Source organism: Notamacropus eugenii, chromosome 2, assembly GCF_028372415.1.
Source record: "Notamacropus eugenii isolate mMacEug1 chromosome 2, mMacEug1.pri_v2, whole genome shotgun sequence".
NCBI lineage: Eukaryota > Metazoa > Chordata > Mammalia > Diprotodontia > Macropodidae > Notamacropus > Notamacropus eugenii.
Window position 1 is genome coordinate 435355459 of NC_092873.1, and position 17468 is coordinate 435372926.

Here is a 17468-nt window from a genome sequence, read left to right on the forward strand (position 1 = left end):
GGGTTTCCTATCCCTTCATCTGGCCCCACTCCCGGGGTGCTGAGAAGTAATTGCAGAACTAAGGGACCGGGCCTCTGATTGGGTGGCTGCTTCTCATCCTAGTTCGCCTCAAGGGACTCAACTAGCTGCCTTTAAGAAGAAGGGTTTTGGGATTGTCTGGAACTGCAGCCTTGAGAACCGAAAGACCCAGGCGTCCATGGTCCTCAAGCCCAATTTTCTTGTCCTTCCTCCCAGATGCTGGTGACCTTCCTGGGCCCCTTGCTCTGTTTATACTAAGGCCTGTGTTCCCAGGAATGTGGCATTGGTACTGCCTGACTTATTTCCTCCTTGCTTAGAGGAATAGGTGGAGAGTCAGAATGTGTGTGTGTGTGTGTGTGTGTGTGTGTGTGTGTGTGTGTGTCCAGGGGACTCTCCCACCTTGGGAAGAGAGAGGCTGTGGGAATATAGTCTGGGGTGCTTCTGGCCCAGGCCAGGAGTGGGTAGTGGGGGTAGGGCTATGGCCAGCAGAGTGTTCCCACGGATGGATGGCTCAGCCATTTTCTGCTTGGGTTCCTTGGCCCCTCCTTACAGCGGAGCAGGTGGCCTGGCTTCCACACAGCCTGTCCTGGGCCTGCTGGCTCCATCCCCCTGAACACTCAGTCCCCCCCCTTTCCCACTACTTTATTGCCACCATATGGGGTGACTGCTGGCCCCTCCCTCTCACTTGCTGCCCTGCCTGCTGTGAGAGGATCATTTGGGGACCAATTCCCCAGACCCTTCTCAGCCCAGGGCTCTAATCCATCTGTGCATGGTAGGGAGATGGGGAGGAGGGAAGAGGAAAAAGAGATGGGGGGGCACTGTGCTGTGCCTCTTCCTAATTCTCTCAGGCCTTAGCTAAATCCTACCTGCCCTGTTACCACATTGGAGCTCAGCAGCAAGAGTTGGGAATGGACGGAGCTCTGGTGACCAGGAGAGTGTGGGATCCATCACAGCAGCCCTTCCTCAGCATGACCTCCCTTTACCTCCTTGGCCTTTGGTTGGCCTGAACATGATCCATGGAGGGAGGTGGGAGGTGGGGGGGTGAAGGGTGGGGTGAGAGGGAAGTCTTCCTTATGATAAGGAGAACAAGATCTTTGAAAGAGAGATGGCACAACTGTCCAATAGATTATTGGAATTTAATGGATTGGAGGTGGGGGGAGTCAGAAGCTGACCCCAGACAAAATACTTGCTTATTTTTGTGAATATTGTCATTGATGTTTTTCATTATCCTCTACCAGCAGAGAGCTTACGTTGGTGGTTCCATTTCTCTCTGTCTCTGTCTCTCTCTCTCTCTCCTTCTCTCTTTCTCTCTTTCTCTTCTCTCTCTCTCGTCTTTCCTCTTCTCTATCTTTCTGCCTCTCTGTCTCTCCCTCCTTCCCTTCTCTCTCTCACCCCTCCTCCCCTTTCTTTTCTCTGTGCCCTCTTTCTGTCACCTTCCCTCTCTGTCTTCTCTCTCTATCCTCTCTGTATATCCTCTCTCTTTATCTCATTTTCTTCTCCCTCTGTCTTTTCTTTTCTCCTGTCTTATGTCTCTCCTCATCTCTCTTTTCTCTTTCCTTTCTTTCTCTCCTCTTGTCCCTCTCCCTTCTTTTTTTTTTCTCTCCCCTCATCTATCTCAGCTTTTCATCCTCATCAGAGGTAGTAGGTAGGTGATGAAGTGGATAGAACATTGGGCCTCAAGTCAGGAAGTCTTGACTTCAAATTTTAGACACTTACTAGTTATGTAACTCTGGGCAAGTCATTTAATCTCTTTCTGCTTCAGTTTCCTCAACTGTAAAATGTGGATAATAATAGCACCTACCTTGAAGGCTGGGAAGCGTGGTTGTGAGGATCAAATGATCCTCATATAAGGTGGTTAGGGAAATGATTGCTTCTTTCCTTTCTTCTGCTTTTTTCTTCTTTCTCTTCCCTCCCCTCTATCTTTCCCTCTCAAACCCCACCAAAGGGCAGGAAACATGTTGAGCTCATGCCTTACTTCATCAACATCTTCCTCCCTGAAGGAAGAGATGTATTAGCTTGAGATTTCAGCCCTGCGAGGAACATAGGGACATAGGAGTTAGCCTGACACACTGATTTTGGTGCCCTAATTTCTCCATCTGGTGAATCCTCAGGCAGAATAGAGACATGGTGGCTACCAAGATGGTCATGAAAGAGGGGTCATCTCACTCCTGCCCTGGGAAACTGAATTGCTGAGAAAAGTTTGGGTAGGAGCTAGGAAGCTTGATTTGAGGTGGTGGTAAGAGTGGTGGGGGGCAAGGGAGAGAGAAAATCTTTAAGACTGGCATTGTTGGGAAGATGGTTGAATTCAATGATGAAGATTAGAGGGAAAGAGATGGGGAGAAAAAACATGGGGAGGAAGGCTTCTGCTGGAGTTGACCTCCCTCCCCATGCCCATTTCACCACTGAATCCTTCTAACTCTTGGAAGGGCTTCACTCAGAGGTCTCATCCCTCCTGTGATAATAATGTCTCTGGGAACTTAGAATTTCTAAATTTTTGGTGGGGTTGGAAAGGAGAAAGGACTGTGGTTCTTTCTAGGTTGGAAGACTGACAGTTTCTGTCTCCCCTAACTGCCTTTGCAGATGGGGAGGGGGGGAAAGGGGTCAGTGCTTCTGGAAGGAGCTGCAGGTTTGCCACCAGAGTGCAAAGCAGGGGTTGGGTTCTGAACATCAGGATGTATGGGTAAGACAGAAACCTGACATAGCTGCGTTAGGTCCTGGAGACAGCCCGGGTTTAGAACTTTCTACTTCCTGCCAAGACTTCTTGTCTTTGCCAATGGTTCCATTCAACAATCTGGTCCTGGCCTTAGATCTAAAGTATTGGCTGGAAGAGGGAGCTTTCTATTTCCACCCACCCTCACCCCTACTTCCCCTCATACTGCCTGCTATTTCTAATAGCTAACTAGCCCTTTTCATTCCGCAATCTCAAAGGCAGGGATAGCCTAACCACCTCAAACTTTTACTAGTTCAGGTTGTGCATGCAGATAACAAAACTAACTACATGGGTTTACAGATAGTAACAGGTTTAGAAGAAAAGACCTCTGGGTTCCATTGGATCACAAAGTAAATCCAGAGATGACCTGAGAAAAGAAAGTAGACATGAATGATATTTGTGGACAGTATCACTTTCAAGATCCCAGAAGTCATTTCTATTTTGCTAGACTCTGAGAAGATCCTTATTAGACCACTGTGAAAACTAAAATAGGGCACATCTTATTTTATTAACAATTTTTTCCTTCATACCAGTCACTTCCCAATATACTTTGCTCTAAAACCTTCCCTTGTAACAAAGAAAATAAGTAAAACCAACAGACACTGTGACCATAATTAGTAGTGTACATGATATTCGGCACCTGTGGCCTGCCATGGTCTCTGACATCTTGACATTACCTTCATCTTGCATTGGATCTGGGAAGAATATAGTTTTTAAGGGATATGAAGGGCATCATGTCCTAGTCTAATTTAGGAAAAAAACCTCATTCTACAACAATGATTTAAAATATTGATTAGGAAAATTACTAAGGGACAAAATCCCTGAAGCCTGGGGGTCTTGCTGCACTTTGTACATGTGATCTTCTCCTTTTTTGATTTTTATACCCTTTTTTAGATAGCCAGAGGTTAGATCTAACTTCCCAGCCATCTGCATTCTACCCTGGGGATAGGAGGAAGATAGAATTACCATTCTGTATCTGCCTCTGGTTGGGGGATAAGAAGAGACAGATAGATTTTTGGTCTTGTGGTCATAAAGAAGATGATTTCTAATATCATCTGTTTAGCAGTGCATCAATCTCTTCCAGCTCTGATAATGGTAATAATGACTCCATATTCCATGGAGTTTTAAGGTTTACAAAGCATTATGATCCTGAGAGGGTCAGTGACTTACTCAATGTCACACAGCCAGCACTTGAACCCTGACCACTTTGATCTCAAGCATACTTCTCTCTCCGTTATATCATGATATTTCTCTGATATGACTCCATAATGCCAGGAGAGTTACCTGAGGATTCCTTCTTTCCCTGGCACAAGGACTTTGGCATTGATACCAGCTGTGCAGATCAGATAGCATTCTAAGGGTGGACCTACCCCTTTCCTTCCACCATCTCACTCAGTACCATGGTGTACCTCTACCCTCTCCCTGTTTCCTCCACTTCCCTGCTTCTCTCACTTCACTCTTAAGTGCTAGCTGCTACATAGGCTGAGTTGGTGTCTGGTGATAAGCACAGATCTTGGCACCAACCCACTCAACCATGAACCCATCCTCAACTTATACCAGCTGGCTGTATTGTAACTGTGGGGCCTGGTTTCTGGGGCCCCTCCCTCCCTGCATCCTTTCATTGAGGCTGACATTAGTCTGATAAATCTAATAGCCCTCCTGAGATCTCTGACTGCTTTAAACCACCATTGGACCCTCCATTCTCATTGCTGCCTGGCTCCATAACCTTCCTAACCCTGAAGGATATGGTTTAAAATGGCCTCAAGATTCCTGTGCCAAGTCATGCTTTCTGATGTCTTCTCTCCACTGCCCCACCCCCCACCATTATCACAGAGATTTGCTATCTGAGTTCTGAGTACTAGTTAATGTTTTGACAGAAGATGACTCATCTCTAGCCTGGTCTAAGGGGGAACAGCAACCATAACCTGACCCCCAAATTCTGTATTACTGGCACCTACTTGTTGGATCCACAGGTATGGCCTTGGCCCTTTGGGGTAAGGGAAAGTGTCTATTGTCTGCTGATCCAGAGGCCTAAAGGATGTTGAGGTCCAGACATTGGCCTGAGCTATCCTGAGAAACACAAGAGACTAATTCCTATAGTATTCATGCAACTCTTCCTCTAGAAAGAGAGAGCTGGGGGTGGGGAGGTGAGGGGGGGTGGGAGGGCCGAGATGGGAGGGGTCTGGATTCTTTGACAGGAGCAGCTCCATATCTTTCCATTTCCAAGTTACACAGGTTAGTTTTCCTGATGTTTCCACTCTACCGTCTGTCCAACCCTCCCCACTGTCTAATCACTCCACTTACCTTCTTTCCATATCCCTCTTTCAACTCCAGAGAAGGCTTGGCTGAGGATGGCTGAGGAGCAGCTACTGGTGAGGCCTGAGGGCAGGAGATCTGTCATTTGGTTTGGGCTTAGAGCCTTGTGGCTGCTGTGGTTCTGATGACCTGGCCTGGAATCAGGGGGTATTGGTTAGAGTGGTATAGACTTGTCTCTCCTTCTTCTGAATTCCAGGCTGGGAGGAAGCTTAGGGAGGAGAGCCTGCTGGCTCATCTGCTTGTTTGCTTCTCTGTATATTCTCCCCATATCCCCTGAACTATATACCCTGGTTGGGGGGTTGGGCAAGGGCATGTGCAACAAGGTCACTGGAACTCTGGAACATCTTCCTGTGTCCTTTCTTATAGGGAGAATGGAGAATGGTAGGGTAGGAAGATGGAAGAGGGGCAGTATTTGGAGGTTCCTTTGTATTGCTCCTTTGGCATGGGGGGGGATGTATTGTGGGCAGGGGAGGTGGGTAGGAGGAGCTCTCAGACTCAGCTGAATGAAGTGGTGGCATCAGTATTCCCAGACCATGGCAACAGGTCTACTCTAACCCAGATCAGACTACCTGAGACACAGGACGAGCAGAGGGGGTGGTGAATATGAGTGGTCTGAGTGTCTACAGGCAGAGAGGTTGATTGAGACTGTGGGAGAAGCAATTTGGAGACTATTGCCTTCAGAATTGGGCCCAGAATCTTCTTCCATTCATGTTTGCGTTGTGGTGAGTGGGATTGTTCATGGGTGTTTATGTGGATCTGGAATTATGTCTTGGTCTGCCTCAGAGCCCACCCAGCATGCCCTAGAATTGACGTAGAAGGTATGATTAGACCTAGCCCAGAGCTATCAATGGGATCTCTACCGACCGTGTTTACTCTTAATTCTCAAGATTCTTGTTCCCATCCATGCTTTCTGATGTCTCTTCTCCTCTCCCCTACCCCCCAGGCCCCACCATTATCACAGAGATTTGCTACCTGAGGTCTGGGTACTAGTTAATGTTATAAAAGAAGATCAATCATCTTTGGCCTGGTTGAAGGGAGGGCAACAATTATAACCTGGCCCCTAAACCCTGTACTATAGAAGGGTGAGCATTGGAATAAGACCAGTTATTCCTGAATTCTTTGCTCCAGAATTCTCTGGACGGGTTAGATCCTCTTATCAGAGTAGGAAGGACTCTTGATTTGGATTTCTTTTTAAAACGGCTGTTGATAGTTTGGACTTCTTTACAGAACTGTGTGTTTATATCTTTTGGCCATTTATTTATTGGGCAATGCCTCATGTTCTCATGTATTTGAAACAATCACTTATATATCTTGAATATTGGACCTTTGTCAGAGGAATTTGCTGTAAAAATTTTTACCCAGTCACCAGTTTCCCTTTTTAACTCTAATGGCATTGATTTTATTTGTGCAAAAACATTTTATAATGTGTCCGTGTTATCTCTTGTGACCCTCTCTAGTCCTTGTTGGGTTATAACTACTCCTCTATCCACAATTTCAAAAGGTACTTCCTTCTTTGCCCCTCTAATTTGTTTATGATGTGATCTTTTATATCTAAGTCATATAGGAAGACAGATTGAGAGATCATCTTTTTTTTCCCCTCTGTATCTGATTAAAACTATCCCAACAAACCTGGTACAGCACATAGAGCCCTGGCCCTGGAGTCAGGAATGCCTGAATTCAAGTCCTGCCTCAGACTAGCTGTGTGACCCCGGACAAGTCACTTAACCCCAATTCCCTCCAAAAAACAAAAACAAAAAACCATCCCAACCAAGTGAAATCCTGACCTTTGTTTACGAACTTCCCCTTCCTTCCATACCCAAAAAAGGGGATACCATAAAGAAACAGCCCTGACAGAAACTAGGAGCTGCTTGTGAAGCTGAACCTAGACATCCTTTAATCAACAAAATTTTCTCTTATTATCACCAGACTATACTGGGGGAAAATTTTGAAAGTTCCTAGGCAGTTAGGTGATATGGAGGTTAGAGTATTGGCAATAGAATCAGGAAGACCTGAACTCACATTTGGCCTCAGATGCTTACTGGCTGTGTGACCCTGGAGATTTCATCATCAGTCTCAGTTTCCTTTTCTGTAAAATGGGGATAATTATAGCATTGACCTTCCGGAGTTATTGTGAGGATCAAATGAATCACTGAATCTCTTTATTCAATTGTCTTCAGTTTCTCTATTCTTTAATTCAATTGAGATCTGATTGAGGTTAAAAAAGCTTTCTAATTAATTATGTATTTAGGTGACTCTTATGTGGCTCTACAAAGTTGGCAGAACCAGGGGTGTGGAACTTGGGGCCTCAAGGCCACATGGGCCCTCTGGTCCTTGGGTATGGCCTTTTAACTGAGTCCAAGTTTCATAGAACAAATCCTTTCATTAAAGGGATTTATTCTGTGAAGTTTGGGTTCAGTCAGAGGGTCTAGAGGGCCACATGTGGCCTCGAGGCCATAGGTTTCCTACCCTGGGCAAAGCACTTACCTCGTGCCAACTCAATGTCGCTGTAGTACAATATTATTGTCCTCTTCTTCAGATGAGGGAACTGACATTGAGAAAGGCAAAATTATTTGCCTGGGTTCTCTTTTGCTAACTAAGAGAGGTTTAAAGCTCTCTAGTTACCAAGGCATAGGAGGAAGAGAATTCTTTTACTGAATGACATCTGATCCTCTCTCAGTCAATCAACGAAGATTGAAGATTCTTCTGTGTGTTAGGTACTGTTGTTGCTAGGCACTGGGGAGACAATCAAAAAATAGCAATTGTCCCTACGTTCACAGAACTTAAATTCTACTCTATGTGAGTAAAAGCACATACAAAGTGAAAACAAACTAATTTCAAGAAATGGGGCAGTGATTGCCATGGACTAGAAGCCTTTGGTGTGGGTAAGTCTGGTTCATTAAGCAGGTGAAGCATAAGCCTACTTTATCTCTAGCTTAGGGTCTCGGCCTAACCTTAGCTAATGACACCAGGTTTTAAATTGTTGGACCAATTTAATACCTGGGGTGAGTCATATCCAGGACTTCCTACTCAATATCATTTTTCAGGTATCAGAACTTGCTCCCTGCTTGTATTTGGTTCCTACCACCCTGAAATTTTGACATCCTCACAGTACTTTAAATAATGCAGTAATATGGTACTACAGGTTAAATACAATGGACTTTGCCAGTACCATTCTACTGAGGTGAGAGCCCACATCCTTCCTTTCTGTTAACTATGGGTAAACTACAAGCGCGTAAAGTAACTTGTATTGTCATCGCACGACTGAATGCTTTTGCTTAGCTATTTTTAAGAGAATGTACTTTGTGAAGAACCTGTGTTTATTTAGCACAGTACCTGGCACAGAGTATGTGCCATATAAATGTTTGTACACTCAATGACCTGCCTCAATGCCTAACATTTATTACTGTCAGGTTTCAAGTGCTAACTGAAATCCTTTCTTGCTTCAGCAAAAGTTTATTTCCTCGGTGGAAATGAAGGGCACTGGAATTTAGATTATCTTCTGGCTGCATTTCCTACCCTGGAGATTCTCACATGAGTTCTTGGCTAAGCTTACTCCAAGAATCTTACACTTGAGGTGAGCCCAGTCCAGGCCAGTACAGGAAAGCAGTGTGCCCTCCTTGAAGGTCCAGGTCCACTCTCCAAGGTCAAAGATTAATAAGCTTATTAAATGAATGTTTATTGACCACTGGCTTTGTGCCAGACACTGGCATTTACTCCCAAGTAGCCAGACTACCAGGTTTACATTGACAGGGCTGATGCAGTGTAGGGCTTCTCTGTAGAATTTTGGCCCATCTCTCCTCAAACTGAGTAACTGCTTGGTATTTGGAAAGAACCCTTTCTATCCTCAGCAGAGTAGTGAGTAAACGTGAAGAGAGTGAGAATTGGAGAAGCCAGGGGAGATGAGAGTGGGGTCCTGCCAAGAGAGCTGGTATATATAGGCTTTTGAGTATCAGCACTGGCACACTGGGCCAACCCTACTGTCCATGAGGGGTACTTGGAGGGGAGCAAGGAACTTGGAATCAGAAAACCTAGATTTGAGTCTCAGTTTTGCTGCTTATTAGCAGTTCAAGTCAACAAACACTTATTAAGTGTCTACTATGTACAAGCCTGGGAAAGAAAATATTAAGGGAAATTCCAAAGGAGCTAAGAGGGAATGGGATTAAGGGCATGAGTAGGACGGGACCTTCTCCTTGTGAAGGTCTCCTCATCCTTTGAGACAAAGAAATAATGAAGAACTGAGGGAACTGATGATGGATGTCATCAATCTCAGTAAAATAGGAGATATAGTCATCTAGTGAGAGAAGTGAGGTGAGGAGGAGCTGAGTGCTTCAGAGAGGAGAAGGTTTGGAGAGCTTTGGTGTCTTAGGGAGTTATTCAAAGATGAATTAAATGATTACTGTGCAATGGTGAGATCCCTGATGAGGCAAGTAACACAGAATAATATTAGACCTGGTCTGCATAGCTTTGTGAATTCTTTTAGTAATCCTCAGAGATTTAGAAGTAGAGAATGCTAGAAGAGAGAGAAGGAGGAAGCCCAGAATTGAAGATTAATAGGATGTAAATGAATATTGGGCAAAGGGTCAGTGGATTCAAGGTGAACAGTGGTCCCTTGCTCAATTGGCTGACTGTAGGGTCAACATTGAAGGGTGTAAAGTGAGACTAGAGTTTATGAACTAGATGCCTGAGGGAAGATTGAAGAGCAGAGGCTGTGGTGCAGGTTAAGAACAGGTGCAGAAGGAATGAGGCAATGGAAAGGTGGGAGGACAGAGGATTGAAATCAGAAATCAAGATATTAGAGGTAAGAGAGTATTATAGGAGTCTTCCTGGGGTGACTGAAGTAGAGTAGAGGTGGAGTTATTGGAGATGAAGAGGGTGATGAACATCATCAGTCTGGATATTAAAACTGCCAAGGATGACAACTGAGGTTGGATTGAAAAGAACAACTGTGAACCACTAAGTCTCTCAGAACTTCAATTTCCCTGTCTGTAAAGTGGGATAATAATATGTATACTCTCCACTTGTATCCCATAAGGTAGATCCCGCCCCCCTCAACCACTCTATCTCATAGACTTTTGGTGAAGAAATTGTATTATATTTGTATGTGTGTATTATGTATAACATATATCATAGCATCATAGACTTACAACTGGAAAGGACCTTTAAGGTCATCTAGTCCAATCCTCTCATTTTACAGGTGAAAATCTAAGACCCAAAGAATTTAAGTAACTTCCTTGTCCAAGATCACTCAGCTCATAAGGTCTGATGTAAACATTTAAACCGGTGTCTTGATTCAATGATACCTCCATATAACCAGCACCAAATAAATGCTAACCATTAATAGATTTATTTTGTTTCCACAGGTCGTGGGAAGGTGTGGTTGTTCTTCATGTCAACCTTAAATACATTTTATGTAGGACTTAAAGGGTATAACTCCAGGAGGTAGATAGTATGAGTATTATTATCCTCATTTTATTAATTAAGAAACTGAAACTGAGAAAACTCAAGTTGATTTGCCCAAGGTCACACTTGTAGCGTGTGTCTGAGCAGGCACTCGACTCCAAATCTTCTGATCTTAAGTTAATTGTTCCTCCTGGGTGTCCCGTGAAGCCTGAACTTCCATCTAATAACTTGATATGGAGCCAATTGATCTCTCAACCATGGACTTACCCAATCTATGTTTCAGATATGTACCAAATCCAGGGGTAGGAGATGAAAAGACTAACACATTTCATATGTTTATTCCCTGTTGGGTAAAGCATTACAGTGAAATGTAGCACTTATTAAACCATGTAAGACACTCCATTAGGTGCTAGGGATACAAAGATGAAATTGAAACTGTCTCTACTCTCAGAGAATTTACATTCTCCTGAACTCTAATGAATGACAAGTTGGGGCCTGGATTCTCCTGAATGATAGCGAATGGCAGGTTGGAGCCTGCATTCTCCTGAACTCTAATGAGTGGCAAGCTGGAGTTTAGCATTTTCCAAAACTCCAGTATGTGGCTAGATAATTTATGAATCCATTTCAACTCAGAGATTCTGTGATCCTAGGAATAACTTCCCATGATACGTGCTAAAGGACAAGACTAACTTTTTTTTTCCAGACACATGTACATATACTTCTACTATATTTTAAATTTAAGCTGTATTTGATCAGGTTTTTATTATATGTCATTATAGGAAGAGTTGACCCATTTTATATTGAAATCCATATAATAATTAGTCCTCTTATAGTAACACTGTATTATACTTACTTTAATTTGCATTAAACTATCTCTTTCCAACACCAAGGGTGTTCCCAGGTCCAGTGTTCTGAGATTTGGTGAATGAATCCATGTTAACTTTCTTTATATCCCCTTGATTATTAACACCTCAATCACATTCCCTCTCATCCTTTGTCTTTCTAGAAGGAAGAGTTCTAACTTTTATAGTTTTCTCTTTTAGTAGATGGTAGAGGCTATCTCTTCTTAGTAATAAAAGTAATAACTAACATATATCCCTTTAAGGTTTGCAAAGTGCTTTACAAACATTTCATTTGATCCTCACAGTAGCTGTAGGATGTTGGCATTATTATTATTATCTTTGTTTTAGAGTTAAGGAAAGGAGTTCAGTGACTTACCTAGGTTTACACAGCTATCAAGTGTCTAAGGCAGGATTTAAACTCAAGGCTTCCTGACTTCAGGTCCAGTGCCCTATCCATTGTACCTCCTAGTTGCCATGGGTGTATGTGATGGTATATGTGTGTGTTTATGGGATGGGGATGGAGATCTCTTTCCCTGACTGGCTTAGTCTTGAGCACTGAGGAAATGGAGATTAGATCTGTTAAATTCTCTTTATATAGCAATTAATGTGCAGTTAAATCATCATAATAAGCTTCCTGGTGACTGAGTAGAGTCTTTGTGTTTTCCCCCTGACAGGTGCCTGGGCACCATGCCACAATCCTTAAGCCCTGACGTTGGCAGGAAGTAACAGACCCACTTACCTCTTCTCCATCTAGCTCCACCATGTCTTCAACCCAAGGAAATGGGGAGCACTGGAAGTCCCTGGAGTCTGTGGGCATTAGCCGAAAGGAGCTGGCAATGGCTGAGGCTCTTCAGATGGAGTATGATGCCCTGTCCCGGCTGCGGCATGATAAAGAGGAGAATGAGCGGGCCAAGCAGAACACGGACTCTTCTCTTATCAGTTGGGACGGGCCTGTCCTGGACTTCTATGGCAAGCCAGTGGGTGGGAGGAACGACTTTAAACTTCTTCGAGGGCTCTCGGGCTCTGATCCCACCCTCAACTACAACTCCTTCTCCCCACATGATGGAGCCCCTAACCACTCTACCTCTGAGGGCCTCCAGCCAGGACCAGATCCTTGGCTGAAGGGCCCCCTCTCTGGAGACTATCTCTATATTTTTGATGGTTCAAATGGAGGGTTCTCTCTGCCTCCAGGGCCAGAGGACAGGAATAGCTCCCCCAAGAAGCTGTCCCCACCCCCAATTCCTCCTAGAGTTTCTATCTGGGATACTCCCCCCCAGCCTCCCAGCAAAACCTATTCCCTTTCTCCTAAGCCTTCTGAACCCAATGACATAAACACTTTTTCCTCAAACCAGCAATCCCCCAGCAAGCTACTGGGTCGCCGAATCCTAGAGGAAGAGGAAGAACCTGAGAGTAGGGGCCAGGGAGACCTCCTGGGGTCTGTGGACTATGATGGCATCAATGATGCAATAACTCGCCTCAACCTGAAGTCTACCTATGACACTGAGTTACTTCAGGACCCCAAGAGGGGCTGGAAAGATGGCCGAGGGCTCCTGGGATTTGGCAAGGACACCCCTGGGAAGCCTGTAGCTCGGAGCAAGACCATGCCCCCACAGGTCCCTCCCCGCACGTATGCCTTACGTTATGCCAACCGAAAGAATATGGCACCCAGTAAAAACCGTAGGATTTCTGCTGATCCGGTAAGAATCTCTCCTATGTCTTTCCTTTTTCCCTCTTCCTCTTTCCATCTCTCTTTCTCCTTTCCCTACTCTTTTTCATAGGCTTAGAATGTCCCCATCTTCAGTGTCCTGAATCTCAAGCTTATGGGTTCTGGTGTCATAGTCTGGTCCCAAAGTGCTAATATAGAAGGATTAAAATATGGGTTGGATGACACAGAATTGAAGATGTTGGTATGACTGGAAGAGGAAAATGGAGAAGAGTAGAATACAGCCACAATCCCTCCCTAGGGCAGAGCTAAGTCCATCTTGGCCAAAAAGGAGTTAAAAATGAGCCTCCCATGGGTTCTAGTCCCAAACACCACCCGAAACTAGCTGTGTGACTTGGCAAATCATTTCACCTCAGTTTCCTCATCTATTAAGTAGGGAAAGTAAACATAATTATGATAAAAAATAATAATAATAACTAGCATTTATATCACACTTTCCTAATTATGAAGCACTTTCCACACAACTCTGTAAGGAAAATAATAATATTTCCCTTGTTGGCTGTACAGATTTGTTGTAGAATTCTAATGAAATAATGTGTCAGAAAGAACTTGGAAAAAGTGAAAAATTTTACATGAGCATAAGATAGAATTATTTGTCATCATTATTATTATTGGGTAGGGGCTCTTAGACCAAGAGATAGGGATGATAAAGTTCTTTGTTTCAAGTTGAGAGGATCTGGTTCAAATCCAGGTTCAGATATTTACTAGCTTAGGTGACTCTAGGCAAGTCACTTACCCTCTTTTGAAACTATTTTTTCATCTATTGGGATAATAATAGCACTTGCCCCATGGTTTTTTGTTTTATTTTTGTTTTGGGGGGAAGGTGGTATTCAAATCAGAGAATGTGTATGAAGCCCTTTGCTGGTGTTAAAATTCTATGTAAATGTTACCTGTGGTTATGAAAATGATTTCCCTAAGAAGGCATCCTCATCCCCATTATCTCTTGTGCAGATAATAGTACAGCAACTTTTTGTTTTGTCCAGAGCAGGTTGGTTCTTGATTCTAGACAAAAATGTCAGGGGGCTCCTCTATAGGCAGGTAGGGATCTGATTCCCAACGGGAGGTTCCCAAGTCTGAGAGTCAGCTCCGCATATGTCCACATGAAGGACTGAGCCCATAGAAAATGTCATGACTTGATGGTTTCTTTAATTGCCTCTCCCCCACCTGTCAATTCATGTCCCCACTGGGGATTCAGGAAACCCCTAGAGATGACAGCCTTGTCAGATAGCCTAGATTTCTCCTATGCTCTTTCCTTCAATTTTATCTTGATCAAGAAGAGAATTGTGCTCCTTGTTGGGGACACTGAAATGGTTATCCCACTGTATCTGGTAATCAAGAGCCATCCAAACTCTTATTATGTCACTCTCCCTCCCTCAGAGGATGCCCCCAGAAAAGTAAAACCGACTTTGCTCAGCACTAGAGCTGGGAGCTTTTTAAAGCCCCCTGATCAAAGAGGTGTGGCTGTTCCCGCTATTTTTAGGGGCTGGGTGATTTCTGCTCCTGGATCCTGCTTCCTCAGCTGGGTGAGCTGGGCCTGTTTGCCGGCTTAGGCCATCCTAGCAAAGGGGTGTTACCTCCTACCTCCCTCCCTCCCTCCGGCGCCTGGCTCCAGTGTGTCACCAGAGCTGAAGGAGAGAGCTCCGAGTCTCCTTGAAGAGCCTAGGGCAGAGCTGCCAGCTCTTGCCCAGGGCAGAGTGGAATGCAGCCTCCATCTTCCCTGCCTCCAGTCAGTTCAGGGGCTAAGCCTGATGGAAAAGGGACTGCCAAAGACCCTCCAGTTCCACCTCCCCGGTTCCATCGGGCTTCTAGTCGGGGGCACTGTCCCTGTCCCAGACCATTAGAGCCAGTGATAGGAATGACTGCTTCCAAATGTCAGCCAGGTGCCCCTGCTACCAGCCTCCACCTCGCAGGCTCCCCCAGTCAACAGTGGGTGATGCCACCAGGGCCTGCCAGCCCAGCTAACGTAAGTGGGTTTTGTTGTTGTTGTTTTCCTTTGGTGCCAGTGAGTGGTTCTGAAAGGGCATGAAAATGGCCTTCAGCAGCCGCTCTGTTCTCCTGCTTTCTCTCCCCCTCTCTCTCCCTCCCTCCCTTCCTCTCTCTCTGGTGCTATTCTGTGGACTAATTGCTGACAGTGGGGCTATTGTTTTGACTAGGACACATGCACAAACTTGGCAGAGCCGGGGCCTGGCACACCCCGGGCTCCTGCTGTTGCCTCCCCCATCTCCCTCTGCCTGGGGAGGATGGGTAACGAGAGAGAGGAGATATCCTGGAGGAAGTGACCTGACTATTAGAAGCAGGAACTTCTCCTGATTCTTTAACTGCTCATCTCTCTGTGAGAGGAAGTAGAAAGAAAAGGCAGTGAGAATATCTTGTGTCAGGGGAAGTGAAAAAAATAACATCAAGAATGCTCCCCTTGCCCAGACGGTCCTAGCTGGAGGCTTGTTCCACAGCCATTGTGATCCACAGGCTTTGACCCAAGGCATAGCCTTCTGGATGGGTGCCGTGTTGCTTATCACCCTACACTGGCACCCCTACTCCGCTCCATTTTCTATCCTAGGACTATGCTACAGGGTATATTTTGAGCTTATTAACAACCTGCATCCTCTCTCACCCTAAGTCTGAAAGCAGCCGTGTGGTGGGAGCAGAGGCTGTGGTCCTCTAACCCCCTCCTTTCTCCCCATCCTACTTTCCTCCCCATTCTTGGTGTTGAAAGCAGGAATTAGGAAGAGGCTCAGCTGAGGTGGGAGAGACTTGGAACAAGAGGACTCAGGACCTGGAGTGGAGCCAGAGGTTTCCACTTGGTTCACTTCAGCCCTGAACAGCTGTTTTTTGCTTTCTTCCCCAAATAGTATCTACCAAAAAAAAAAAAATGCCTGTGTATCTGAGTCAGTGATCCACGAATTCTAGGTTTTAGTACTGTATTTACAAAGGGCTATTCTGCCCATCCTTGGCTGTTGGCTTTTAACTAGGGTCAGGCCTCTCCAAAGTAGGTTTGGGTGGATGTCCAGTTGTCTGAGGTGAGGGGTGGGGTTCATTTGTCCAGGGATCATCAAGCAATCAAACGGATGCTGTGTCCGGCTTCTATCCCACCCCTAGCAATGCCTCCTAGTGACAACACTCAGGAAGCAGAGGCTGGTAATCTGGGGTCATGGGAATCTCCCCATCCTATTAGGCTGTGGCCAACCAGGTAACTGTAGATAAAGCTTTGGACTAGGAATCAGGGAGATTGAAGCTCAAATTCTGCCTTAGAGTCCCTCTGTGACTCTAATCAAGTTATTCCTCCTCTCTCAGTCTGTTTCCTCATCTATAAAATGAGAATAATAATAGCACCTACCTTACAGGGTTGTTGTCAGAATCAAAATGAGCCATTCTGAAGAGGCTATATAACTGCTGCTAGGATTATTATCCAAGCCTGCCACTTTTGAACCCAAACTGGGTAGGCATCTTGTCTGTTCTGCTTCCCCAGAGCTTACATCCTTTATCTTCAGTTCAGTTTGTTCTATAATAGGGTCTGGGCCTGCCTTGAGTCTATGATTTTCTTAGGCCCATTATCAGAAAGAGAAGATCCCAGAGTAGAAATGGTGTGGGAGTGGGAGGGGGAGGGAGAACATACGGATGAAAGGCCATTAAATCCAGGCAATCTTTCCCAAGGTGAACCCCCGGCCCCGGTCTAATGCCAATGGCTATGAGCTATTTGAAGTCTCAGAGGAGAGGGATGAGGAAGTCGCTGCGTTTTGCCACATGCTGGATGTGTAAGAGTACAAGGATGGGATCAGGGATGGGGTTTGGTGGGAGTGGGTTACCTATATCCAGATCTCCTTTGAAACCCCAATCCACAGAAGCAGTATCTTCTCTTGACTAGGCATTTCAGACTGTGAAGTTGAAGATACTGTCTTATCTTAAAAGATAATAGGGACATGGTGCAGTGGATAGAGCACCAACCCTGAAGTCAGGAGAAACCAAGTTCAAATCTGACCTCAGACATTACTTAGCTGTGTGACCCTGGGCAAGTCACTTAACTCCAATTGCCTAAAATTAAAAAAAAAAGATAATAGTCACACATGCATGGAACTTTGAATCTAGGCCCTTTTCTGGCATGATCCCTGATGGTACTTGGGGGCAACTATGGAGCTGAAGGTGAGAGTACTGAATCCTCAAGTAATATATGGGTATACAAACTTGACATAGAAAAAGAAAGCCTCTAGCAATCAACGAACATTTTATTAAGGCCTTCCCACAGGCCAGGCATTTGCGCTTGGTGCTAGGGAAATGTAGACAAAAATCAGTCTCTGTCCTCAAAGAGCCTACCTTGTAATGAGAGGAACAACATGTCCATCCATAGATTGGCACACAGAAGATACACAAAGGCTAGATGGAAGGTAGGCTTACACGGGAAGCATTAGCAGCTAGTGGAGAATAAATCTTGTAGGAAGCCAGTATCTTCACAAAGAGCCGTGGC

At 45.0% G+C, this 17468-nt stretch overlaps 1 protein-coding gene and 1 long non-coding RNA gene across 3 annotated transcripts in view; one reads left to right on the top strand and one right to left on the bottom strand.

Moving 5' to 3' along the window:
• Positions 1-4979: 4979 nt before the first annotated feature.
• On the bottom strand, positions 4980-16664 carry LOC140529437 (uncharacterized). The gene is made up of 3 exons (XR_011975553.1): positions 16344-16664; positions 12026-12164; positions 4980-5178 (listed from the first exon to the last, which is right to left on the bottom strand). It is a non-coding gene; the product is annotated as an uncharacterized lncRNA (long non-coding RNA).
• The window catches only part of PIK3C2B (phosphatidylinositol-4-phosphate 3-kinase catalytic subunit type 2 beta), a 53557-nt gene continuing 48136 nt past the window's right edge, over positions 12048-17468 (top strand). The window contains exons 1-2 of one of the 2 annotated variants that reach the window (XM_072648087.1): positions 12048-12983; positions 16661-16761. In XM_072648087.1, coding sequence (XP_072504188.1) covers positions 12048-12983; positions 16661-16761 — 1037 coding nt within the window. Of the gene's footprint in view, positions 12984-13023; positions 14973-16660; positions 16762-17468 lie in introns of those variants that run through there. The other variant, XM_072648088.1, reaches the window with a different exon arrangement.